This window comes from Stegodyphus dumicola, chromosome 7, assembly GCF_044657685.1.
Source record: "Stegodyphus dumicola isolate Sdum_Otavi_A_Nest chromosome 7, ASM4465768v1".
Taxonomy (NCBI): domain Eukaryota; kingdom Metazoa; phylum Arthropoda; class Arachnida; order Araneae; family Eresidae; genus Stegodyphus; species Stegodyphus dumicola.
This window is the reverse complement of record NC_140774.1, coordinates 105,009,721-105,037,377: the sequence shown is the minus strand read 5'-3', so window position 1 is coordinate 105,037,377 and position 27,657 is coordinate 105,009,721. Positions and strand designations below refer to the sequence as shown.

Below are 27,657 nucleotides of genomic sequence, written 5' to 3'. Positions count from 1 at the left end.
TTAGTACAATGTATGGATTTAAACTAGCTGAGTGTCGTAAAAATTAAAATTCTCTCTAATTCTCGGACCTTGATTTTCTAAGCAACTGAAGGAATTTCGAATGCAAGATTTGAATCTTTAAAAGTTGATATTATTTTAAATATTTATCCGTTTCATTATCAGTAACCAAATTTTTAAATAATTAGAATTTTCTGTTTGTAGAACATTCCATTGAAATTTTATTTATCATATTCTTGAGCTTGGGAAAGCTATCTACGAATTTGAATAGTTATCATACAAAGTTTATTTTATTTCTCTGAACAACTGTACTAGAGCGCAAACTAGTTCGAGAGTATATAAGGTAAAATTTTCGTACTGTAAGACGGAGCGTATTCATGCCTCTCAGGTCGAGAAGATAAAGCACTGTGTTTCGCTAACTTAGATACAATCGTATTATTCCGCTTTGCTTTATGCTTGTTGACATTTTAAATTCTTACACCAGTGAGAAGTTTGAACCAGGTTTGCGTTAATGTGAATTTTATCATTAATGTGTATATAGCATTTGGCGTTAATGTGTACATAGCATTTGGTTATCAGACTTAGTTTTCAATATTGAATTTGCTGTTACTTTAAGTTACATAGCCACAAGTGGTTGATTTGTATATGTTTCAGTTTTCATTAAAACAAAGAATATGTCTTTTAACACTTGAAGACTTTGTAGTCCATTTAAGATGAAGCGATAATTCTCTTCAAGTCTACTAGGATTCTGGATTTAGTTTATGCTGGCAAAGAAGACTAAACTCTATAAAGTACTCGGAATAAAATACCACTATTAAATTGAAGCAGAGCATTTATAGCGAGGGCCTTCTTTCTTCCTGTTGCATATAACCTCTTCGCTGCACGCGTGAAAAGTGCATTCAATTGCTGAAAGAATAAAAATAAAAGACCTAAAGTGAATACGATTTTTTGCTGTGCAACTTCTGTTTAACTAATGTTTTCTTACTAAATGTTTTAATCAAGATTTCAAACTGTTCTCTTTTATGTTGAAGATTTATACCGATAATCATATATACAAACATTTTTCATAAATGTTTTAAGTTTTTATTTTTAACCGTTGAATCAATTAGTCACCAATCTCCAGTGCTTCTGTTTTCTGTTCATCTTTGTAACATGAGTGAAATTCATAATAAACTCAATTTGTTTTTTTTTTTTTTGTAAGCTATTATAAAGATTTTGGTCTCAAACAATATCTGTTTATAGAGATTTGAGTAACAAATAGGAAATCCTTTATAGTTTTATAGAAATCCTTTATAGTTTAAGAGGTAAAGCTTTTCTTTTATTCATACTGTAAAGTTTTATATATTATTTTATTAATTTTCATTTTCCAAATAATAAGCTTTTAAGTTTATAAGACTACTACAAACATATATTAAACTTTAACAGAAAAATATTGGCTACTGTACGTGTCCTCCTTAAGTTTTTTAAAAATTTCTGGTAATAAATTCCAATATGCAAGACGTTTCATTCTAGTAATTATCATTTGTTCTGAAATGTTGCTGCTTTTTTCGGCTCAAATGTTAAGCGTTATATAAATTGAAAGGCATGTTGCGAATTGCACAGCTGCATATACGTTTGATAAATAAATTGAATTCAACAGATAGAACTTAAAATAAATCTTAGATGCGAAATTGGTAAGCATATTTTTTCTGTATGTCTTTCAAGCTTAAAGATGGTTTAAAAATACCTTACTAAACTGGATAATTGAAGTGTTTTCGGAAATATTCAAAAAGGCTTTTATTAACTGGCATACTTTTTTTAGCTTCTCTGAACCTGTTTACATGCTTAATTACTCCCAGGAAAAAGTAATAAACAGTGGAATTTTTCTTGGTTTTCATTAGTTACAACATGCTTGGAATTCAATCTTTTTAATGAAGTTTTCTGTGAAATATATACTCCAGTCGTTCCAAATGTCGTCAATTAGTTTGCCGAAACAAATAAATATAATGTAAAATAAAATTAAAACTTAAGTGACAGAATTTTTAGGAACGCAGATGTGAAAAGTAAGTCATTTTGGTTTCCATAATTTCCATTAAATATTGTCCAACTACAGTTAGACTCCCGTAAAGTCAACATTCGATTGCTCGGCAAGACCACTTTATGAATTGTGTTGTGTCGCAAATTTTAACTGTACTTATTTAATTTAATTAATCACTATTTAGCTATTTCATTTAACTGAAATTTAAAAGAGTGTAGTGAATGTATATTTTTTAACAGTTAAAATCAGTTTTTTAACAGTTAAAACAGTTTAAAAAAATTTTAACAGTTTATTTTTCGAAGGTCAAACTTTATAACAAAGATAGGGAGCATTTCTTTCTGAACATCTGGACGGAAACGAGGATCTTTGTTCCCTAACTGATATTGTGTATAGCATTTACGGTAAAATAAAAGTCTGGCGGTATAATTTCAGCCTTCACTACAACTTCGCTTTTCCGTTTCTTCACCAGAATATGAAAAGATTTAAAGAGTATGAAAGCTGAGATTTCTGGATTCTAACATAGAGCTTGTTTCTGCCTCTCGAGGCCACTGTACTTAGTATTACTAGATTTGATTGTTGTAATCATTCGGCTTTCCGGTATTTGCTGTCAACATTTAAATTGATACGCCGGTTAAAGCTTCTTGAGCCAGCTTAGATTTAAATATAATTGATTAATTACTCCCAGGAGAAAGTAATAAACAGTGGAAGTTTTCTTGGTTTTCATCAGTTGCAACATACTTGGAATTCAATTTTTTTAATGAAGATTGTCTTGGATTACTAGTCCACGTTTTAAATTTGAATTTACTGTTGCTTTACTTCAATCGCCAGTAGTGATGGTTGATTTTGTGATGCACAAGACGTGCATTTATGGTATAACTTCTGTTAAGTAAAAATATTATTTTAAACCTTTTCAGGTTTCTGTCGTTGTCTTAAAAACAGCGATAATCCGCTCTAGGTCTGTTAAGAATTTAGAAATTATTTCTGCACCCAAAGCACAAGAAACTCTATAAGTTCGTTTAAACCTTCATACGCTTTTGAGTTAGTTACTTACATAGAGAGGATAATACCTCATATGCCAATCTCGGCCCAAGTAATTAACTAAATGAAAAGAACTATATAACTGTATTTGCGGGTTTATCATTGACAATCTACCACATACTGTACTAGGGAAACTGTTATTTTTGCCATGTACCATTACTTCTTAAAGCTGTGGTCATCAGTCTTATTAAACCCTGCATATAACAATTACGTTTTTTGCTATAAACCTTTGTAACCATTTGTTTAGAGATCCTTTTGATTCAATATGTAATTGATTTAATTAACAAGAAAAATGCCTCAATATGCCCCAGTGAGCATTATTAAAACATTATTCTTGTTATATTTTAATAGTGTTGTACATTTTTAATAGTTTATTATTCCCATTTTTATGATTATAAGACCTTTTACTTTAGCTAAAGAAAAACTTGAATGAATGCACAGGTGGCAAATTTTTATGTACCTCAACGTCTCCAAACCTGGATGTTTGCAGTTTGCCTTCGAAGTCCAGAGCATAAAATTCCAGCATTTGCTTCCGAGGATTAAGAGTAATTCCAAACTGTGGCTTTCCTAAAATGTCGTTAATCCGGATCAGAAACCAAGGATCTTTCCGGCCATTCTTTTTCCTGAAAGTGGCGACGAATGAGAATTCTTCCGGAAGACCAAGTGGGAATATTGATCTGAAAGAAAAGAGCGATATGTTTCAGAACTCGAAAACATGGATACTTCGACACTGAAAAGGGGATGATAAATGAAGTGTTTACCCAGCGGGATATTCTGGCGCGATCATTGAAGGTTGTGAAATAAATTCGAGTACAGATTCTATTTCAAACTCTCCATCGATTTTTGCTTCAGGAATAATGCTTCGCTGGCTGGCACTGATTCTCAAGTGTTAAGTCACGCATGGCTGAATATCCGATCTTGCACATTGAATTCCAATATGTATAGCGATAATTCGTTAAAGATTACTCGTAAGCACTTGTTGGGGAATAACGGCGCGTTTAAATCTATGTATTAAATATCTTTGTCAAGCCTTTTAATTCTTTGATAAATAGAGGAACAGAAGCATAATTAATTGGAAAGATTTTTTAAGGTATCGCATATCTGCACTTGGGTGCAGAGAATTAATAGCGTTTCCTTATTAGATGGATTTAATTGAATTATTCCCTACTAACGCTCTATTATTTATTTACGTCCTTTAACTATACATTAATTTAAGTAATACGCGCTCACACACACACACACATATATGAAAAGAACAAACACTGAGAGAAAATAAATAAGTAGCTTTCAGCTGCTATTCAATGGTCTTAAATATACGTTTGATCGTACTGTAAGGAATAGTGAAGGACCAATAAGTTCTATCCATCTCACCATCGAGAACATTGCCTAGGGTGTACTGCAGAGGAGTAGAGGGACTTTGTACCCTCGAGAAGCGGGAAGGCGAAGAACAGGAACAAGTTGGGCGGAACATCAGAGCTTCACTAATGATTTCAAAGGTATACTTCTACAGCAATAATTATACAGCAGTTTCACCTCAAACTTACGAGAGGGGGCAACCATTCCACTACAGAGGCTTTTCAGCTAATCAATATTTTAAATGTGCCTATGTCGCAGATATACTATACATTCACAAACATCTAAGTCTTCTATGAGACCCGAACCAGGCCCAGGAAAGCGAGAGCCAGTGTCACTAATCATTAGAGTGATCAGGACGGAAGGAGAGACCCAGGTATAGGTACAGGTTCAAGCAAGGCCGGCATCTGTGCATTCCGGAAGGTACATTAATTATCACAGAGCCTTACTAATTGTTAAGAAAGCTACACCAGCAGGGGACCCCCACGATAGCCGCGTGCCGGTTCTTTCCCATACTTGACTACTTCACTAACTAAAACTAGTCCGGTGAAACAACCCACCTGGATGCCGGAGTTTTGTCATTCTCGTCTACATTTATTAAAATATCAGTGTAGCCCGTAAATTTACAGATAGTAATCATGTGTAGAACTGTGTAAATATTAAAGCAACGTATACATACAATAATTTTATAATACAGCATCACAGAACTACCTTATGCCTTATAAGGTATTTCTCCCGCCTTCCTAGCGTGCCTTCGTGGTGTAGTGGTTCTGCACGCTAGGCTGGTACTCCAGAAGTCCGTAATTCGATTCCCGGCGAAGGTGATTGCTCATTTTTCATCTTGCCTGCTTCCAAAAAAATATACCTATATCTCTACAGCCTTGTTGAATCATGTTCATTTGCATATCTAGTTGGTCATGTTTTTATGTCATTCGCATGTGTAGGTTGTTTCTATGAGCTCCGGCATTTTCCTCATTAGAAGCGGAAATATTCAGCGGATTGTCTTAATTTTAATTGCTATGTATAGCCAAGACGTTCAGCTTTAATTAGACACCAAGTTCGTCAAGATCGGATCATCCAGTAATTACTAAGAGACTAATTACTGCCTCAACGCGTCGTGCACGTGGTAATTCATATCGAACTGTGCTTCCAGATTCGCATAGCAGCCGCCGTTGCCCGATGTCACTGGTGTTTAGAATCGTCGGATGCGGTATTTTACGCTGAGCAATTTGACAGTAATTATGTATGTGTACGGTCAATGGATGCCGAGTAATTGATTTTTAATTGCTTTTACAAGTTTTTCACCGTGAACTTTGACCTTTTCCCCGTCCCTACGGTCAGTTAGAAGCATTCGACCCCCGTCGCCTGTTAACCCGAGTGATTTCCTGTTGTCAACAAAGGGAGAAAGAGGTACTGGAGGCAATTAAACGAATCGCTAATTAAGCCCCTAATTGGCCTAGCGATTTTGTTCAAACGGATTCTTCTGTTTCAAGCCATGGGCTGTATGAGATTGTAAATTTGAAGAAGATCGGTCTGCTACTTCAAAAGTTACTGTTTTTCCGGCATTACCAGGACTTAGGATTATCGTCTTCTACAATAGTGATTAATGCAGTGTGTGTGTGCTTTTTAATTAATTCTGTGCCTGTCTTTATCAATTGGATTACTCCGCAGAACTACCTATAGTGTACAGCTGATGCACAGAAGAAGTATCGCAGCCAAGCGCATTTCTCTGCAATTTGCTTGCTAGTCACTATTGATTATAGCACTCAACATTTATGTAATAAAATGTACCTGTTACATTCAACCCAGCAATAATACCAGTATTTCCTAATAATATACAAGGCATTTTTGCGGTGTTCTTAAAGTGGAAGTGTGTTTTTGGGTCAAATTAACGTGAAAGTTATGTACGTGGTACAGGTGAAAAGTGATTTAAAGTGTTAACGTGGAAGTGTTATCAAGTGTTGATATTGCATGGTGAAAGTGTTTTCAAGTGTTAAGTGATTTACGCGAAAAGTGATTTAAGGTGTTTACGTTCCGTCAACGGTGATTTATAGTGTGATTTAAAGTGATTTAACGTGATTAAAAGTGATCCAAAGTGTTAACGTGTCTGCAATTTGCGTGCTCGTCACTATAGATTATAGCACTGAAATTTATGTATTAAAATGTACCTGTTACATTCAACCCAGCAATATTACCAGTATCTCCTAATAATATACATGACATTTATGTGGTGTTCTTAAAGTGGAAGTATATTTTTGTGTCAAATTAAATTGAAAGTTATGTACGTGGCACAGGTGAAAAGTGATTTAAAGTGTTAACGTGAAAGTGTTATTAAGTTTCGATATTGCACGGTGTACGTATTTTCAAGTGTTAAGTGATTTATGCAAAAAGTGATTTAAAGTGTTAACGTGAAAGTGTTATTAAGTTTCGATATTGCATGGTGTACGTATTTTCAAGTGTTAAGTGATTTACGCAAAAAGTGATTTAAAGTGTTTACATTCCGTCAACGGTGATTTATAGTGTTATTTAACGTGATTAAAAGTGATCCAAAGTGTTAACGTGTCTTCAATTTACTTGCTGGTCACTATTGATTATAGCACTCAATATTTATGTATTAAAATGTACCTGTTACATCCAACCCAGCAATAATTCCAGAACTTTCTAATAATATACAAGGCATTTATGTAGTGTTCTTAAAGTGGAAAAGTGTGTTATTGTCAAATTAACGTGAAAGTTATGTACGTAGTATTTTCAAGTGTTAAGTGATTTACGCGAAAAGTGATTTAAAATTTTACGTTCTGTCAACGGTGATTTATAGTGTGATTTAAAGTGTTTTAACGTATTTAAAAGTGATCCAAAGTGTTTACGTGAAAGTGATATTACGTGGTGAATTCCATCAACACTGATTTAAAGTGATTAAGGGGATACAAGTGTTAACGTGAAAGTGATATAAATGTGTTATTAAGTGAAAAGTGCTCAACGTGTATCGGTGATTCAAGAATGACACGTAATTCATCTGCACAGTCGGAAGGAGAGCGTCAGATGCAAAGGTCGGATTTCGATCCGCAAGAGATACTCGACAGTGACCAAGACCATCAAGGCAAAGTTCACCTGCTCTACGAATTTATAAGAAAGACAGCCAGCACTCATAGAAGGGGCAAATTCCTCCTACCTCAAGATCTTCGTGAGCGACTGCTATGTGCTCTGGACGCTCTGGAAACGCTAGCCTTGAGAGGCCCACACCTTGCAGAGAGTCCAACCCTAGCAGACATAGGAGTAAACACGTCGACGATTCTTTGTTGTGAACTTGCTCACTCGATTCAGCAAAATGCAAAAAGACAGGTGAAGCAGCTCCATGCAAGCAAAGATACTATACAGCAGGATGAGCACCCGGTTATAGAGGGCAAAGATGGCCAACCTACGTACGCGCAAGCGGTAAAGCGGAGATGGAAAAGGAAAGTCACGAACATGCCGACACTGCTGATCCTCCCTAAACGTGATGAACAGAGTGCGGATATACGCGGGGTACTAGAAAAGCATGTCCAAATTGAAGATCTGTGTGTCAACCTTCGGGGCATTACGAACTTAAGTAGTGGAGGTGTGGCGGTGCGATGCAACAACAAGGATGAAGTACAGAAGATAAGTCAGTTCCTAGCTCAGCACGATAACCTAAAGGATACAGTACGCACGCGTATACCACGGAAGAGAACACCGAAATGCACAATCGACAATGTACCGTACGGCACCTCGGAGGTGGAAGTACAAGAAATGCTACAAAAGTCTTGCAATCTTGGGAATGAAGAGTGTAGAGTCCTCTTCAAGCGCCCGGACAGAAGGAATAGAGCCACAAAGTGGGTGATTGAATGTACCCCTGGTGCCTTTCATGTCCTCATGTCCAAACGAAGATTGTTCCAAGGATGGAGGGAACATAGTATCTACGAGTTTACAGGAGCCAAGCGCTGTTTCCGCTGTCAGGACCTGGAACATACGTCGAAAGACTGTTGGCACAGGCCTTACTGCGCTTACTGCGGAGGCTGTCATGACATTAACGAATGTAAGGCGGACTGCCCTGAATGCATTAACTGCATCATAGCAAACAGAGATTCAAAAGTTAAAGTGGATACACACCATGCAGCGTACGCAGCAAACTGCCCAACATTCCATGCGCACATCCAGAAGATTAAAGCACGTACTGACTACGGCGAGGACAACTAATTTAATAGCCCAGCAAGCAAGGCATCGTCTACCTACTACAACAGCCAGTTCACTTAATAACAAGCGCAACTCTCTAGGAAGCAAGTCAAGTATTTTCACAGTTAGTAATTTTACCTTAAAAGTCAATTAATTTACAAAAGTAATGGAAGTGAATTCAAGAACAGAGGAAAGCAATGTGCTCAAGTTTGTCCAAATCAACCTCCAAAGAGCGCGCGCGGCTACTGCACAGCTAGTGCAATATGCTATGGAGGAAGAGGCGGACTTCCTTTTAATTCAAGAACCTTTTCTTTATGCAGGGCAAGCAGCAGAATTTCCCCTCCAATGGACCGTCATCCAGGATTCAGGAAGTGAGGGAACAAGAGCGGCAGTAGTTTGTTGCCACAGCAGATGGTTGCCAGTTGTGCTAGCAAAGTCAAGAGACATGGTCACAATTGCAGTCGAGGCTATGGGACTGAGTGTCCTGGTCACGAATGTTTACATTCCACCTACAGTAGACGTTTCTCCCACATTAGATGCCTTGCAGAATATACTTACGTCCTACCCGCATGCACACCATGTATTGGCAGGAGATTTTAACTCTCATGCGGAGGACTTCGGATATCCGACCACAGACCCAAGAGGCAGAGAAGTTGTGGACTTCATTGCATGCAACGGACTCATTCTTCATAACGTGCCGGACAGTCTGCCGACCTTCGAGACCCAAATGGGAAAAGGATGGCCCGACATCACTCTGTCAACAGCGCGTCTGGCTCAGAAAATACAGCACTGGACCGTAAGTGACACTCCCTCAAACTCGGACCATCGCTATATAACGTTCCAGATAGGTCAGCCACATGCGCAGTTTATGAACAAGCGTTACAGAACCAATGGCAGAAAATTAAAACAACTTGTAAGCAGGCTAGGACCAGTACTAGAGCAGGTGGACGAGGCACTTATGAAATGTCAGAACATAAAGGATGCTGACGACTTAACCACCAGTATGATACGAGATATTCAATCTATCTGTGATGCCACCCTATGCCTGAAATCACCAAAAGTTTTAAGAGTGGCAAACTGGTGGACGAAAGAGCTCCGTGCACAGCGCAGTCGCACCAGGGCACTTAGGCGTAAGATGAAGAGCGAAAGAGACCCAGACAGGAGGCAAGCCCTTAGTGTTCTTTATAATAAAGAGCAAGCTCAGTACAAAAGGGCAATTGCAGCCGCAAAACTTGCCAGCTGGAGGGAGTTCTGTACTAAGAATGTAGAAGTCTATGGTGCTCTCCACAAGATAGCTTCGAACAAAGTTTACAGACCACCAGAGCTAAGAGCCTTTGCAGGGCAGCAGGCTGGACACATAACAGAAATCACGCTCAGGACAATTCTTGACGCCGTACTTCCGGAAGAGGATATTACAGATCCGTCCGACCACCAGGCTTATACGCTGCACACATCTGTCCCAGATGATATGCCATTTACGGAGAAGGAAGTATCCGCAACGATCAAAATTCTCCCGAAAATTAAAGCCCCTGGTCCGGACTCAATAGACTATCCAATCTTGAGAGCAATACATAAAGCAAGATCCGGCTTTCTCACGCGTTATTTTAACAAACTGCTAGCACTGCAAAGCTTTCCGGAACCTTACAAAACGGGGCAGGTTGTGCTCTTTAAGAAAGAAGGGAAGGATCCAAACAGCCCATCCTCGTTTACGCCGATTTGTCTTCTCCCGGTAATAGGGAAACTCTATGAGAAGCTCCTAGTCCAGCGGCTTAAATTTCATATGACGCAGAGTGGGGCAATCTCTGACGCACAATAGGGATTCAGAGAGCTACGCTCAACGATTGCTGCCCTATCAAAGATAAGAGACTATATCAGCCACTTGCATGAAAGGAAACAGCATGCAGCAGTCCTAAGTCTGGACCTGCAAAGCGCATTTGACTCTCTGTGGTGGCCCTCAATTTTAGAGGCACTGCACCAGGCAAGGATCTCTTGCAGGTTTTCAAGCAATACCTGTCCAATAGAAAGCTCATAGTAACACACACTGGCGGTGTCATAACCAGAAGCCAGACAAAAGGCTGTCCACAGGGATCGTGCGCGGGTCCAGACTTGTGGAATGCAACTTTCGAATCCATCTTACGATACGAATGGCCGTCCCATACCCAGATAGTAGCCTTTGCGGATGACGCGACCTTTGTGGTGGGCGGCAAGAGTAGAGATGAACTGCAGCAAAACTGCAATGATGTAATTGATACCTTCTCTCGGCTATGTCAGGAGAAAAAGCTAATAATTTCTGAGGCAAAATCGAAATATATAATTTATCATAAGCCAGGCCAAACTTTAATAAGAAACCCAACCATACAGCTTAATGGGAAGACCATCAAAAGGGTCAGAGAACTAAAACTCCTGGGTATTATATTGGATGAAAAGTTCACCTGGCTGCCTCACCTTAAAGCCCAAAGAGAAAAGGCTCGCCGAATCGCAAACAATCTGCAAAAAATGCAAGGCCCGCACTGGGGCCTTCGGCCCAATATCTACAAGATACTTTACTCCACTGTCGCGGAGAGGGTCCTAACCTACGGAGCAGCCATCTGGGCAGCCCCGATGACAGTCAGAAAGGCAAAATTGCTAAGTAGTGCACAGCGAACATTTGTCCTGGCCATAACGAAGACATACAGGACAACGTCGACTGCGGCCGCTTCGGTATTAGCAGGGCTTATGCCGCTCCCAATCAAAGCGCAGCAAGAAGCCTCAATTGCAAAGGTGACGCAACTCCAACAACCATGCACATATGGGGATACATGCTATCTGCCAGAAGTCTACGAAACACGCAGGTCCAAACTAAGCACACATCCGTCGGAATATGGACTGGGCATAAGGACTTTCCACTCACCAGCGTTAACCCCGCGCTTAGACGGACCAGGGGCCGTGCTTTATACAGACGGGTCAAAAATTGATAACGCTGTAGGCAGTGCCTATATAGCCTATATAAATGGAAACATAGCAAAGGAATGGAAGGGCCGTCTGGGAGCACAGAACTCAGTGTTCCAAGCGGAAGTAGTTGCCCTCACAAAGGCAGTGAAATGGGCAATTGACACACGGCAGAGTCGAGCTACGATATTTACTGACAGCCTGTCAAGCATTTATGCTATCAACAACCCTCTCCAGCGCTCCGCACTAATCTCGCACCTGCAAGAAGTCCTCCGTCTACAAGAAAAGTCAATGAGAATCCAAATTTCCTGGGTGAAGGCGCACGCCGGAATCCAGGGAAGCAGATGCTCTTGCCAAGAAGGCTGCCCAAAATGAGGAAACGGAGCAGATTCAGGTGCCCCTGCCCCGGTCATGCCTAAAGAGGCAAATAGAGGAGTCCGCCATTGGAAACTGGCAGAATGAATGGGACCAAATCCCGCAAGGCCGCAGAGCATATGAGTTCCTGCCCAAGGTAGAGGTGGACCGGCTCATCTCATCGCACTACCTCACGCGATATATAACAGGCCACGGCCCCTTTCCGACGTACTTTGCAGAAAGGGGTCTAGCAACAACTGATATGTGTGTTTGTGGCAACGTGGGCTCACCAGACCATTATGTCACGGAGTGCCCCTTAACAGCAGAATGGCACATAAAATTCCCAACTACCAATGTTCTGCCTTTCAAACGCCTTCTCATAAAACATCGAGGCACGCGGCAAAAGCTTAAATGCATAATGGCCAAACTAGAAAAATTGGGCATAGACCTCTGCAGGCCGGAATAGGGCACCTGCAATAAACATAAAAGCATCTTACAACTGTGAAGACTAAAGATGGTTGCAGGGCCAGGGTAATACCCGAGTAGTCATAGAAAGCCGTCCGGGTGCACTGTCCTGCTGTCACCTGTCACCTGTCACCTGCATATCTAGTTAACAAAAAACGGTACGTTTGCATTTTAAAAGTTCTTTTCTGCTACAAGTGAAGGAATTTTTACACCGATTTCTAGAATGTAGGAAATCAGTTATTCTTAGTAAGGTCTTTTCTTCTTGCATCAAATACTTCTAGGGAACGACAGCGCCCCTTCTCAAATATAGTATTTGCAGTTTTGGATGCCCTTCAGTAGAGTACTGAGAAATCCACCCCTTTAAGCATTGCTTTGGCTGTTATTCATACATGCTTGCGAGTAGATTTTTTTTTTAAATTATATACAATCCAACAATTGTAGATAAAAGGAGTACGTACGAGCATGAGGAGCTCGTATATTACCAAACTACTCATAAAATTAATTTATGAGTAGTGTAGTAAGAAAGTGTTAATACATATAAACAATAAAAAAATAAACACACAAGTAATATTAAATACTTATTTTCGATTCATTATCCTACTATTATGTGCATTTCAGCATTCATACATTGCCAGAAATCTCAAGTTCCCTTTTGCGAGTAACTTACTATATACACTGGACTATATAAACCATATTATTATGCAAAAATGAGCATTCAGCATGGATTTTGCTTACTTAGTAATGTGAACATTGATATCTAAGGATTTTCAAGGTACACTGATTCAACTGTGCTTGATGAAGTCCTATTCATCATACCTGACATAAGTCAAGGCCAAGGCTTTGAAGGTTGGGAAGAGTTTTGCGGATTTTTTCCTTGAGACGTCTGTTCTTGATTGCAGGTCAGGTGAGGTCAGATCACATCGATACACATTGAGTACCCAGTGTTTAACTATAAAAATATGTGGGTAAAGTCCAACAGCACTAATCGCAGCAATAGTATTCATATTTTTATTTACACAGCAACACACCCCAGGGCCCGAAAAAGGCTCCCTCCGAATACCTCGAAAACTGTTTTGCAGTTAGTGCACTTTCGAAAATTTTAAATAGTTTGTGCCTTCCGAAAAAGCACAAATTTGGAACAAGGGGTGCCTTTTGTACTTAAGTAACTTAATAACTTACAACAATAGGTTTCTTTCGCACTTATAAAAATTTACACTTACAAATCTCCTTTAATTCATGTAGTTTGAAACAAATACTTATTTGTTGCAAAATACCATACACAATGGATACGTATTATGCATTATTAATCTTTAATACAAAACTTTTATATAAAATTTCTAAAAGCAGTTTTTTTGTGCTATGTAAACTTCTTTGCTATGCATCGCTTTTTTTTTTTAATTCCTTTACCCGAAGTTTATTTGTGTAGATATTATTTTGTTAAAATTTCATTTATGCAATGCTAATGCAATGTAAATTTACTCTATGCAACGTCCTTTTATGCAAAATTTCTTTATATAAATTTATTTTGCGCAAGATATGAATTCCTTACTATATTACTCATTGTTCAATAGTAAACAATGTAACACTCTATTGTTTAATAGTAACAATGTTTAATAGTCTGTTGACTTTTCTTGAAAATATATGTTTGTTTAATTTGATGCACGTATTTTCACTCTTTTACTTGAAAGATAGTTCATAATTGCCTTTCTTTTTTTATAGTTTGGTTTTTATTGCATAGTCGATATATTCGTGTTTATTGGTTTTTCTATGTCTGTGCTATTTTAGCTTCGTATGATATTTATTTGTCAGGGATCAACTGATGAGAAAGTGATCTGGACCACTCCCATTTTCCTCGTAGGCATGTATCTGAAGATACAATATTTCTTTCTTGAAAGTACGTGGGGAAGGGACCATGGTCTGTTAGAAGTCAGTTTAGATGGCCGTTAACTTAAGTTCTTTCTATATAAACTTGAGGGAATAAACGAAAACGTGGTTTTCCAGTTTCTCCATTTCGCCATTTTTTCTTCCCATAATCCCATTTTCGTAGATATTTACGTTTCCTATGGAGATAAGATTTCGGTCAAGACAGATCTAAAATTTTTGCTTTATCAGAAATTATTGCTAATTTTGCTGCTTCTCCTGCATCTTCATTTCTTGATGTTCTTACTAATGCTCTTACCCAAGATAGACAGTCTGTGTATATTTTAATATTTTTTAGATTATTTTTAGTTCAGTACACAAGGGCCAACTTGAACACACGGATTTCAGCTTGAGATATACTATTTCTGTAAGTAACCTTTTAGAACTACTTTATTTTGAGCAACGTTCAGAATAATACAGGTACATCCTGCACATGCTTATAGTTTGGAACCATCTGTATAAAAACAAGTGTCTCGGATTGTAACAGTATATTTTTGTATCTGTTCGATGCATGTCATTGATAAAGTTATATGGAAATTCAAATATGTTTCTTATTTAAGTTTTAGTTTTTCTAAGTTTTGGGGTAACTCCTTTCGCGTGACCAGTCTCCGCTATGATGTTCAAGAAGGGGGGTTATTCCCACCTGTCTCGCATACACGTTACACATGGGAAAAACCACGAAAACGCCCATGCAGCCAGCCCGTTCGCGGGATTCGAAAGTCAGACCGAACTACCAGTGTTCATCGTCTTTACCGCTCGGCCGCTGATATGTTATTCGAAGGAGAAAATAGCTTTAGTTTCCTTTCTTTTGGTCATGGGAACAACAGTTCAACAGTAAATGCAGAGACGTCTGTTTGAGTATGTTATTATCAGCAAAGTTCCAAGTAGACGAAGCCGAGAAAAGGGAAGTGTTAACTTTGTGAGGAGGGGGTCAAGTGTACCACAAATAAAGAACCTTTAATTATTATAATTACAAGCTTTTATTTCGCCTATAATTATAAAAATTAAAGGTTACTCATAGAACGTAGCTCACTCATAAGCTTTGACACTGTCGTCTAAAATATGTCATTGATTTTTATGCTACTAAATTATAAACTATAGGGTTCAACTTTTGTATAAGCTGTTTGTGGATGTCAATGTAATGTGGTGAAGCAGTTTATTTAAAATCTGATTTTTTATTTTTTTAAATTTAACGCTGAAACAATTTTTAGCGCATTATTGTTATTATTTCTATTATTATTAATAAGGTTATGAAGTTCTGGATAAACGCTGAATATTAAAGTTTAATTATATATTGCGTTATATTTTTAGAGATGTGAACATTATGAACTGAATATGTGTTTAACAGGCACATCTAAATATAATACGAAAATACTACAGGAAGGCATTCAAGATCACAATCATCACACACATCAGTTCTTTTGGAGGATTTGAGCTCAGTCGTAAGACTTTGGTAGCAGGCTCTTATAACATCATGCGAACAGGCCGGTGCAGTTTCTGTAATTATACTTTTCAAAAATTTTCTATATTAATTTTTATTTTATGGTATTTTTTTTCATATTAGCCGTTGTTCGCTTTACAGAGTGCTTTTTAATTTTGCGCTTTACATATATATCTCCTTATTTATATATCTATATCAATCTATCTATCTATATCCCTCGCTCTCTCTCTATATATAGATAGAGAGAGAACTTTATTATTAATAATACGTATAATATTTTGGGAGCAAAGTGCCAGCTGGACGTATGCCACAATAGCAAGCAAAGAAGAATGAGATAATTATTAACGTTATTCGCTATTTAAAGGGAGTCCAAGAGAGGGACGAGATCCAGTCGACCAGATTAAAGTGGAGGAGTTATTGTCTGCCTCACGCGATAAGAAAGAAGAAAATTCCTTATATTCTCCTCTTCTTAAAGTACAACTGGGAAGGAGCGGTCTAAATCGCCAAATCCAGGTGAGTCCATCGCAATTTTTAGTCGAGCGCAACTTATAGAATCGCTAATTTATAATTTTTTTTAAGCTGGGAAACATGAAAAAGCAGCTCTTGAATTTAAACTCCGAATGTATCGATCGACGTATCAACTGAATCCTGAAATATCAACAGAACATATGAATTAAATCCTGTTGCCATGAAAGGATTCCGGGCAGTTTTGCTATTCATTCCATATCTACTACAATTTAATCTGTATTGTAATAGGGACTCTGTCAGCTAAAGCTTTACTTTATATCAATTGATTCGTTATATTAAATTTGAAATCGGTTCTTTAAATTTCTCTCACAGTATAGATAATATTACATAAATTTGTGGATGCCTAATTTAAATAGGATTAAATGACTAAACGGCCATTCAGCTTTTCTAGAAGCGACAGAGAGACTCTCTTCATATTCTTTTACTAGTTCGGTAAAAAGATGCATGTCTCCATACTCTAAGCCTGTTTTCAGTATGAGCATCTTAAAGCAAGGATTAAATTAAATTGCTACTTTTTCACACCTGTAAATACTCTAGGTAGTCTAGTGCCTTCTACATTCTTTGTTACCTTTTAACTCGTAAATTAGTTTAAGTTCTTATGTAGTCTACCCGATTTTAACGATAAATTTTTGCACGCAACTATGTCTGCTTCCTTGGCATTCTTCTTTCAATTTCCTTTATGCTGAAATGTAATGAAATATCGATAGTTGTCTTGAAGTTACCAAGTATTTAAATTTCTGGATTCCAGAAGGAAAATATATGCACTCTGGTTTAACAGCTGCTGTTTTATTTTTTATCAGAAACTGGATTTTTATGACTTCATAAATAATAAAACTACTCACAGAACTAGAATAATTGATCATGGAAAGAAATCATATTTTCTCCGCAAGGAAATGAGAAATTCCATTTTTCCAAGTTGGATGGCATAATGAAATTACTTTAATTTTTTTATACATTTTAGCAAATATGCATGAGCGATTTTATATAGATATCCTACTTTTTTGTCTGCATTATTGCCTTTGATATCATTTCCTTCCACTTTATTATTTCATCTCTTTAAAGTAATTTATTATATTTAGAATATAATTCAAATTCATTTCTTTCTTATACAGTTTTCCGATGTAACAGTTTTGAACAGAGTTTATCATTATATTAACGAAATAAAATACTCTAGTGATTTGATCAGAAATGATGATTCGCTATTATGTGATCTATATGTGTGTACTCCAAAAGAAAGCTACTCTGATTGTTATAGTGACTGCCATATCCTTGGGCCAATGTTCCTAAAGGCAAGGATGTTAGAAAATGTATAGTATGTGGGCGGTACTGGAACACTTAAAATACAAACGAGCCAAAATTCCCCTCGGGTGGTTGGGTGGTACAGGTTACAGGTCGAAGCAGGTGAGATACCAGATGCCTTTTAGATATACTATTACCTTAAAATTTTTTCCTAATGATAACTTGGAGTATAATTCCTCTGGCTAAAAGACTGTGGTCTTACTTATTAAAAGACTGTGGTCTCTTCATGCCTTTTGTGCAGTCGCACAGTAACTCAATTTTGTTACTTTTTATTCACAAAAATGCTGGTGAAATGATACTATATGCTAGTGACTATAATTCAATATTTTTACTAATATTTCTTCTTGAAAGTCAAGGTGAGAATATTAGTTGACTGAAAATAGTTACGTTGGTAAGCATCTATCATTAGTGAATTAACGGTTATTTTAACTTTATAAAGACTAAAATAAAATTTATCTTCCGTACTTTGGATGTGGGGGTCATAATTTGTAATTTATTTTCTTTTCGAAGGACGTTAATCGTTAACCGTAGAAGGAATTTCTCCCACCTTCTTGGCGTGCCTTCGTGGTGTAGTGTCAGCACACTCAGCGCGTAATTGAGAGGTCCACGGTTCGATTCCCGGCGAAGGCGTTACTAATTTTTCGTCTTTCCTGCTTCCAAAAAAATCCTAATGTCTCTACAGTGGCGCCCGAACTAAAAGAGTGTTGGATGATGATTCTCCACACCCAGCATTTGGCGATTGGGTCCCCTAAAACCCCAGTCGCCCTTTAAAAGAGGGAGTATTTCTCCCACCTTCTTGGCGTGCCTTCGTGGTGTAGTGGTCAGCACACTCAGCACGTAATTGAGTGGTCGACGGTTCGATTCCCAGCGAAGGCGTTGCTAATTTTGCATCATGCCTGCTTCCAAAAAAATCCTAATGTCTCTACAACCGTTTGTTCCCATTTTAATATCGCTGTGTTTATGTGGTATCTAACAGACATCCTGTATAATAACTACCTCTGGGTCGTGCAATATTTAACAGAGAGAAATCAGCAAAGAAAATAAACCAGATATTTACTTCCTACTTTCATCTAGATATTTCAGTTAAATTACTAGAAACGCAGGACAAAAATTATTATCGCAAAACAGTAATTATTTTATACTCCAGCAAATTAGGAAATGATCTGAGAGAAAAAACTTGTCAGAGGACCAACTGATTTAGCAACTGCAGGATTATCGGAGCCGCCTTGTTAGCATGGTATTAGGTGAGCTGGTGCCGACTCGTATCCTGGATAAAAAATCATGGATATCTGTAAATGCCTATACTAGGCACAGCTTGATGTGATCGCATTCCTCAACGGTTATTTTGATAATATATACCAAGTAATAGCATTCAAAGATGTGAGAACATTGTGGCTACATCGATTCTTGTATCGTTATCACGCGCGAGCACGTGCGTCGAAAGGTATAAATACTGGAAGGACTGGTTTGTCTCTCTCTCTTTTTCGTTTTTCCCCTCTTGCTGCCTGACGTCGAGTTTAGCGAGTGTGTGGGCCTTCGGGCCACACACACTCAGCAGTCGCCATTTGTTCCTGTCTAATTTTGCCGAGAAAGAAGCAGAATGAAGAAATCCAGTACTTAAAGTAAAAGTTTGATTTGTGAATAATATAATATACGCGCAAGTGTGTGGAATTTGTGAATAAAATAAACGCGCAAGCAGAATATAAGTAACTGTTCGACTTCAAGATGTGCTGGACCAGCAATGGGTCACCACGTGCGATGTGTGTAAAGATCATATGAATGTAAAAGGAAAAAAGAAGAGCTTATAAGTGTGTAACCAGACAGCGCGATAATATGAAAATAGAATTCATGAAGTTTCAACCGCAAAATTATTCGATGGAACAGGATTGCGCGAATAGACACGCATCGGCACTCCACGGACATTCCATTTGAGTTATCGCATTGCGAGTATCTAAGTTATGATATTTTAGTATGTATATGTGTGTGATAAATGTGTCTTATTTAATCCAGAAAGTATGTGTATTGAAATAAATATGTGATTGGAAAAAGAAAATAATCGGCTCATGCATGCATCAGTGGGTAAGTCTTGTTAATCTATTTAGTAATGATTAAGCAATGTACTAAACACCAAATTTTAGTTTAAGTATTTACGCAAAATTAATTTGTACTTGATATTCTTAGTATCGACACTTTATACGATCACGGCCAGCAACACCACATTTATGGTGCCGTGACCAGGATTATAATAATAAAGGCACATTATGGTGCCGTGACAAAAAAAAAAAAAAATGGGAAATTAAGTTTTAACTGTTTCATTTCAGGTAGAGAACCATTTTATGCTTATGCCTAAAAATATAACTACACATGTGATTCCAGTTTGATAATTGCTTAAATATTTTGGAATTTTGTGATGATGTCTGATATCAAATAGGTGAATTTTAGTAATGATTGGATAAAATTTTGAATTTTGTGTTTATATGATATGAATCATTAAGAAAAAGTTGAAAATTGCATATGTAAAAAAAAATATATATATATATATAGAATTCCATATGACTGTTTCCTGCTAATGTGAAATAATTTAATGATAAAAAATAGATATGTGAAAATGGTAATATCAATTCAAAATTGGTCAGTATTTAAGAAATTATTCCTGAATGTATATCATATTGTGTGGCAAGGAGTATGTAATAACTTGTATCCATGTGAAAAATTTCGATAAGTTACAATAGTGTATTTATGAATGTACTATACATTAGAAGTAATAATAATAGTAATTTAGAGTGGTACTAAAGTATAGTAAATTGATTCAGAATGGCTAAGAAAAATAATGTAATGAATATGAGTCTGGCTACTGCTCTGCATACTTTTTCAGGGGAGCATGACGAAAATATAACTTTTTTTTTAGATCAGTTATGCCAAATGGCAAATTTAGAGAACTGGAATGAGAACAGAAAAAGTTTGGTGTTAAAAATTCAATTGAGGGGTAAAGCATTAAAATTTGTAATTGATAATGAATCATGTAAAGATATGTCATTTGATGATTTAAAAGCATTACTAAATAAAAAATTTGCAAAATCTCAGTCATTTGACACAATTCAAAATAACTTTAACTCAATTAGACAGACCCCAGATCAGTCAGTCGAGGACTTAGCGGAAAAAGTGAATACTTATGCCACAAAATATTTTGGGTGCTATCCTAGTTCGAGTGAAGAGGTACATAACCTCACTCAAAAAGCAATGCTTTCAAAATTCTTAGAAGCTCTCAGACCAGATTTAAGACTGGAGGTTAAAAAACTAGGACCTATTGATTTTGCTACTGCTGTTAAACAGGCAAAGAACATAGAAAAAGCATTGGAGGATTCTGGTAATAGCTCACAGACACATGATTTTTCACCTGAATTAAATACATTAATTATGCAACAAATGCAAAATAATAGAGCCATTGAGGATTTGTCAAAAAAATTCAATGAAATTTTACCTAATGTTAATGTAAACAATGTAACTAGCCTAGAAAATAATGCTACACAAAGTAGTAGTAATAGAGAGTCTTGTCATATTTGCCAACAGAATCATTGGACTACAGAGTGTCCTTATTTTCCTTCAAACAATAATTTTCAATATTATAGACAGGCTAGAAACAACCAGAGAAGAAAATTTTATAGGGGTAACTTTATCAATAGAAGGAATAGATATAATAGTCGGTATGCTTTCACGCAAGGTAATAGACCACAGAACAGTAATAGAAATAGGCCTCAATACAGAAGATACAATACTCGTAGAAATAATTTAAACTAATGAAGGGTACTTGCAGATCTCCCAGATACACAAAGTATTACTCAAGTGCCCATAAAAAAATTTGGGGGAAACAAGACAAAATAAAAAAAATAAGGAAATCAAATAGGCCAAATACACATGAAAGATTCAGACACAAAATTAAAGAAAGTAATGAACAAAAATTGGTAGCTTCTTGCCAGACTAATAGTATCACAGAATTACCAGTAATAGAAATCAAATTTGGCGACTTTGTGGTAGAAGCATTACTTGATACAGGTGCAAATTTAAGCTTAATACAGCCAGACACCTTGCAAGTAATAAAAAATTACACAAAGATTCATTACTTAAGCAGATCTGTAAGAATACATACGCTAAATAATGCTACTATCCCATATGTATCTGCTGTAAACTTAAAATTTCGTTTAGGAAATAAATGGCTTGCCAACCAATTTTTTGTTACACAACATAATTGGAACACAAATTATCAAATGATTTTAGGGTATGATTTCATTCAAAAAAATAAGATACTTATGGATGCAGATAAAAGTCAGTTAATCATTGATAACACATATTTTGATCTTTTGGACAAAAGAAAAAACTGTACTGATATTAATGCAAAAAAGGTAGACAAGAATAGTAGACCAGAGGAGTCGGGTATTGTAAGAGTAGTATTGAATACCAGAATTGCGCCAAATACAGCAGAGATAGTAAAGTTAAGCATTCCAATTAATATGCAGAAAGAAAAGCAAATAATGTTCTCACCAGACAGGCGAAAAGTGGGCAAGATAGGTGTGACTGATTCAATTCATGAGATAAGTGACAGGCAATATATATTCACCATAATTGAAAACAATTCCAATGCCGCAATTAATCTAAGAAAGGGTGAAAAGATTGGTAAGGTATATAAAGTCGAAGAAAAACAATTTGAAAAACCTAGAGAGCAACAAAATTTGCAGATTAACCATATAACTTTAAAAGAAATTAAACAATTAAGAAAGGAGGAATTAAGCCCAGATGATTTTGATTTAAGTCATTTAGAAGCAGAACAAAAAAATAAGATGATTGAAATGCTCATGAAAAATTCAGCTGTGTTTTCAAAATCTTACACCACTCTGGGTGAGACTGATGCTGTCGTGCCACAATTTAATTTATTACATAACTTTCCAATTCAAACTAGACCATACAGTATTCCTCGCATTGCTAAAAAATATGCCCAAGAGGAGATAGCCAAATTGTTAGAAGCAGGTATTATAGAGCCATCGACATCGAGTTACAGTTTTCCAGTAATTTTTGTCAAAAAGAAAGCACCACCTAATACTGATCCTAACAAATTAAAATTTAGAATGGCAGTAGATTATAGATTGTTAAATTGCATAACTGAATCATATCAAATATGTCTACCTAAGATTGCAGATATTTTGCATAATATACCAGGTAAAAGTTATTATTGTGTGCTAGATCTTAAGTCAGCATTTTTTCAAATAAAGTTAGATCAGAAAGATAAAGAAAAATTAGCCTTTTGCACGGAACTTGGCAATTTTCAACCAACACGGTTACCTTTTGGTGCAAAAAATTCATCTGCTTATTTCCATACTCTAATATCAAAATGTTTAGGTGAATTGCAGGGTCCAAATTTACAATATTTTCTAGATGACATAATTGTTGCAGCTAACAGTATAAATGAACTAGTAATTATTTTACAAAAGGTGTTTGACAAGTTAAAAAATTTAATTTAACATTAGACCCAGCCAAATTGCAGTTATGTATACAAGAGATTACGTATTTAGGTTTTTCGGTTAATAAGAATGGTTTTGCTCCTTCAGAGGAGAATATTCAGAAAGTAGCCAAATTTCCTAGGCCAAGAAATGTGAAAGAGGTTCAAACATTCATAGGCATGGTAAATTATTTTCGACACTTAATTTTTAATTATGCAGAAATTGTCAAGCCAATAGTAGATTTAACAAGAAAGAATATACCATTCGTGTGCAACGAGAGATGCCAAAATGCATTAGATAAAATACAAGAATTAATTTTAGAAAAACCCACAATAAAAAACATAGAAAATGATAAACCTTTATATTTAGTAACCGATGCTTCTAGATCAGCCATTTGTGGCATATTAATGCAAAAAACTGATGAAAAGTTTTTCCCAGTACAATTTTACTCAAAAATTTTAACACCTGCTGAGGCTAGATCTCCTTCAATTAGGAGAGAACTTTATGCAATCTTTAGATCAGTAAAGCAATTTCACGAACATCTGTATGGGAAAAAATTTATAATATTAACGGATGCTAAACCTCTGACTTTCCATATTAGTCTTGACAAACAGCCAGATATTGTAGCACGTTGGTTGTTATATTTACAGGAATTTCAATACACGATGGAGCATATTCCTGGTTTCAAAAACCCAGCAGACTACTTGTCAAGAGTTTCAAAGGATGTAGTGGTAAACAATGTAAATATATTTAAGACCAATGATAATTTGTCTATTCAAAACATAATTAGTAAACAGCAAAGTGATCCAGACATAAAATCAATTATAAAAAAATTACAGGATAACAACAAAGAAAGTGTAGAACAATATTTTATTGATAGTCATACAGATGTAGTAATGATAAAATTAAAACCTGTAAATATGAGAAAGAAAGACAGAAGTGTCCAGAATAAAATTCTAATTCCTAAGGCATTAATTAAAGATGTATTACAGACAGTTCATGCGCCTCACTTTGGTATTCAAAAGACATATGAGTTTGTAAAGGCAAAGTATTATTGGAAAGGTATGTACAGCGATACGAAAAGTTTTGTAGAAAATTGTTCAGATTGCTTACAAAATAAGTCTAGACCTCACAACACTCTGCCACGTCTAATTCCTAAGAAAGATCTTGCTCCTGGAGAGATGATAGCTATAGACATAGTTGGTAAACTGCCAAGATCCATAGATAATAAATTTTATGTACTCACTATCATTGATCATTATTCCAGATATTTGGAAACAGTTCCGTTAAACAACTGCACTTCTCAATCCATCATAAAATCTTTAAATGATTATTTTGCCAGATTTGGCATTCCAAAAATTTTGTTATCAGACAACGGTTCCTATTTTTGTTCCACAGAATTTACTCAATTTTTAAAATCGCTTAAAATAGAACACAGAAAAAGTTCAATTTATTATCCACAGTCCAATGGGTTGATTGAAAGAGTTCACAGGGTAATGAAAGAATCAATTGCAGCAATATCAAACAAAATATTTGAATGGCCACAAAAAGTACTGATGTTTAAACTGTATTATAATAATGCTAAACATTCTGTAACTCAATTTTCACCAGCAGAACTATTTTTCGGTAGAACATTAAATACTCCTATAGATAGCAATGATCCTCTTAAATTAGCAGACGATTTTAGGAATATTCCAAAAGAATAAAGGAACAATTGAGTAGAGATAAGCAACAAGTAAAATTAAATGAGGATGAATACTTTAATTGTGCAAAAAAATATTTAAAAGGGAGAAAAATTCCAGAATTGAAATCAGGGGATAAAGTTTTTATGCAGGAATTTACTGATAGAAGGGTGTTACATCCAAAATACAAGGGGCCATATGAGATCATTAAAAAGCTACGAAATGATAATTATATAATACAATTAGAGAATAAAACCACTAAAGTTCACGTAAGTAAATTGTTTTTACAAAAGCCTTCAAGAGAAGATTCAACACAAAATGAGGATTAGGAGTGTAACACAATTGTAAATTGTCGATCAGCAAATCAAAAAAAAAAAAAAAAAGTGTAAAGAAGTTGTGATTATGATAGGAATGTAGTATGTGTACAAGCTAGATAATGAATGATGATCATGTGTGGTATGGGTAAATTTAGTGTAATAAAGCGCTAATTGCACGATTTTGGTAGAGTTGGCTGGTCCATATACCAGAAGAATTGAGTTGTATTATGAAGGGTCTCATTGATTACTAGGTAGCAGAAAAAAAAAAAAAGTGTGGTTCTAATCTCCTTGTCTTACTGCTGAATCAAATGGAAGGTATGTAATTTAGTAGTGGATCTAATACAATTGTAGCTTGTAACAATGTCATGACATATTGGTATATGAAATGTATATGTAAAATGAATATGATCCAATGATAAAAGTAGATATGTAATGAAATAGTGAATGTGATTCTAAAATGTAAAGAATGAAATAAGGGAAACAATGGTTAAGAGGAGTTCCATCAAAATTGATAATGCAAATGTTCTTAGTTTAAGTGATTCATTGGATATTTAATCATATGTGAATTGTAAATTATGTGTCGTAAGTGCCAAATTTTCATTGCCTGGAATCGCATCTGTGGTGATATTTTAGGAAAGAGTAGACATGCATGAGTACGTAAAAGAATAATACTAATGTAAAAAATATATATCACAAAATGTTTAAAATGCTGTGTTTTTTTTCAAGCAATGTGAAATATTAACGTGAAATATGTGTGATAGTGCATACGAAAGCTCAACTGTGTTCATAGAATGAGGAATGTATGGAGTGCCAACGAAATGATAAACTGCAGTGCCTTTGCAAATGATGTAAAGATTGGTGTGAAATGCAGACGAAAGTTCAAGTGTGTTCAGCAGAGAGGGATTTCATTTGTCCAGTGATGGGACAATTTTTTTTTTCTTCGGCCGGAGGGAATGTGAGAACATTGTGGCTACATCGATTCTTGTATCGTTATCACGCGCGAGCACGTGCGTCGAAAGGTATAAATACTGGAAAGACTGGTTTGTCTCTCTCTCTTTTTCGTTTTCCCCCTCTTGCTGCCTGACGTCGAGTTTAGCGAGTGTGTGGGCCTTCGGGCCACACACACTCAGCAGTCGCCATTTGTTCCTGTCTAATTTTGCCGAGAAAGAAGCAGAATGAAGAAATCCAGTACTTAAAGTAAAAGTTTGATTTGTGAATAATATAATATACGCGCAAGTGTGTGGAATTTGTGAATAAAATAAACGCGCAAGCAGAATATAAGTAACTGTTCGACTTCAAGATGTGCTGGACCAGCAATGGGTCACCACGTGCGATGTGTGTAAAGATCATATGAATGTAAAAGGAAAAAAGAAGAGCTTATAAGTGTGTAACCAGACAGCGCGATAATATGAAAATAGAATTCATGAAGTTTCAACCGCAAAATTATTCGATGGAACAGGATTGCGCGAATAGACACGCATCGGCACTCCACGGACATTCCATTTGAGTTATCGCATTGCGAGTATCTAAGTTATGATATTTTAGTATGTATATGTGTGTGATAAATGTGTCTTATTTAATCCAGAAAGTATGTGTATTGAAATAAATATGTGATTGGAAAAAGAAAATAATCGGCTCATGCATGCATCAGTGGGTAAGTCTTGTTAATCTATTTAGTAATGATTAAGCAATGTACTAAACACCAAATTTTAGTTTAAGTATTTACGCAAAATTAATTTGTACTTGATATTCTTAGTATCGACACTTTATACGATCACGGCCAGCAACACCACAAAAGACGAGAAAATGTATCCTTCAGAAACATAAAGGAATTTAACTAATTTAATAGAAATGCAACAAGAAATATATAAATAAGTACCTTCACATAATTTTAATTGGGAAAAGACAAAATATTGTTTGAGAACTACTGATAATATCTTTATCGCAATAGTTCATTTATGAACTGTTCGTAACATTCCTGGAAAATATTTGACCTATGTTATAACTTTAAATCTTAATACTTGGAGGGCATTCCTCATTCACTGAAAGAGGAAATGCCAATGCAAAAGGTAAAATTAGGGAAAAAACAACCTTATTTTAGCATAGATGCTTTCAAGGGAAGTATTTTTAAGGATCAGGAAAAACTATATCTGTAAATATTTTTTTACTCCTGAAGGAGCCATATCTGTCTCTCATCCTCCTCAAAACCAGTCGAATTATTCAAAATCTAAATCAAATTAAGGTTGCTATTTTGTCTAATTTTCAGTGGTTGGCTAAAGTCGGAAACAAGCTGTTTAGTACTTTAATCCGTTAATTGGCGACATTTTTCTGACACTTGGCGATTTTCTAATCTGTATTGACCTTATTTCGTAACTTTACGTCAGTCAAGATTATTTTTTGATACCTTGATTCTATCAACCGAATTGTTGATTACAATAAACAGAGTGTTTTTGTTAGGTAAGCAAAAGGGTTGTCAGGTTCTTTACGAGGTTATTTTCTGTACCTTCGTGTGAAAGGATTCTTCATCAAATAAAGCTCTGCAAAAATCGAACCGTCTTCTGTATAGTGCCCAATGTCCAAGCCACACAAGTACTATCTCTTTCTCTCTCAGAAAAGAAGAATAAGAAACAACAAA

General features: G+C 36.1%; 1 protein-coding gene across 2 annotated transcripts in view; it reads right to left on the bottom strand.

The window, feature by feature from the left end:
• LOC118195415 (uncharacterized) overlaps positions 1-27,657 on the bottom strand; it is a 432,135-nt gene that overhangs the window by 252,258 nt on the left and 152,220 nt on the right. For both annotated transcript variants that reach the window (XM_085820678.1, XM_085820679.1), the window contains exon 5: positions 3,513-3,729. In XM_085820678.1, coding sequence (XP_085676804.1) covers positions 3,513-3,729 — 217 coding nt within the window. The remainder of the gene's footprint in view (positions 1-3,512; positions 3,730-27,657) is intronic.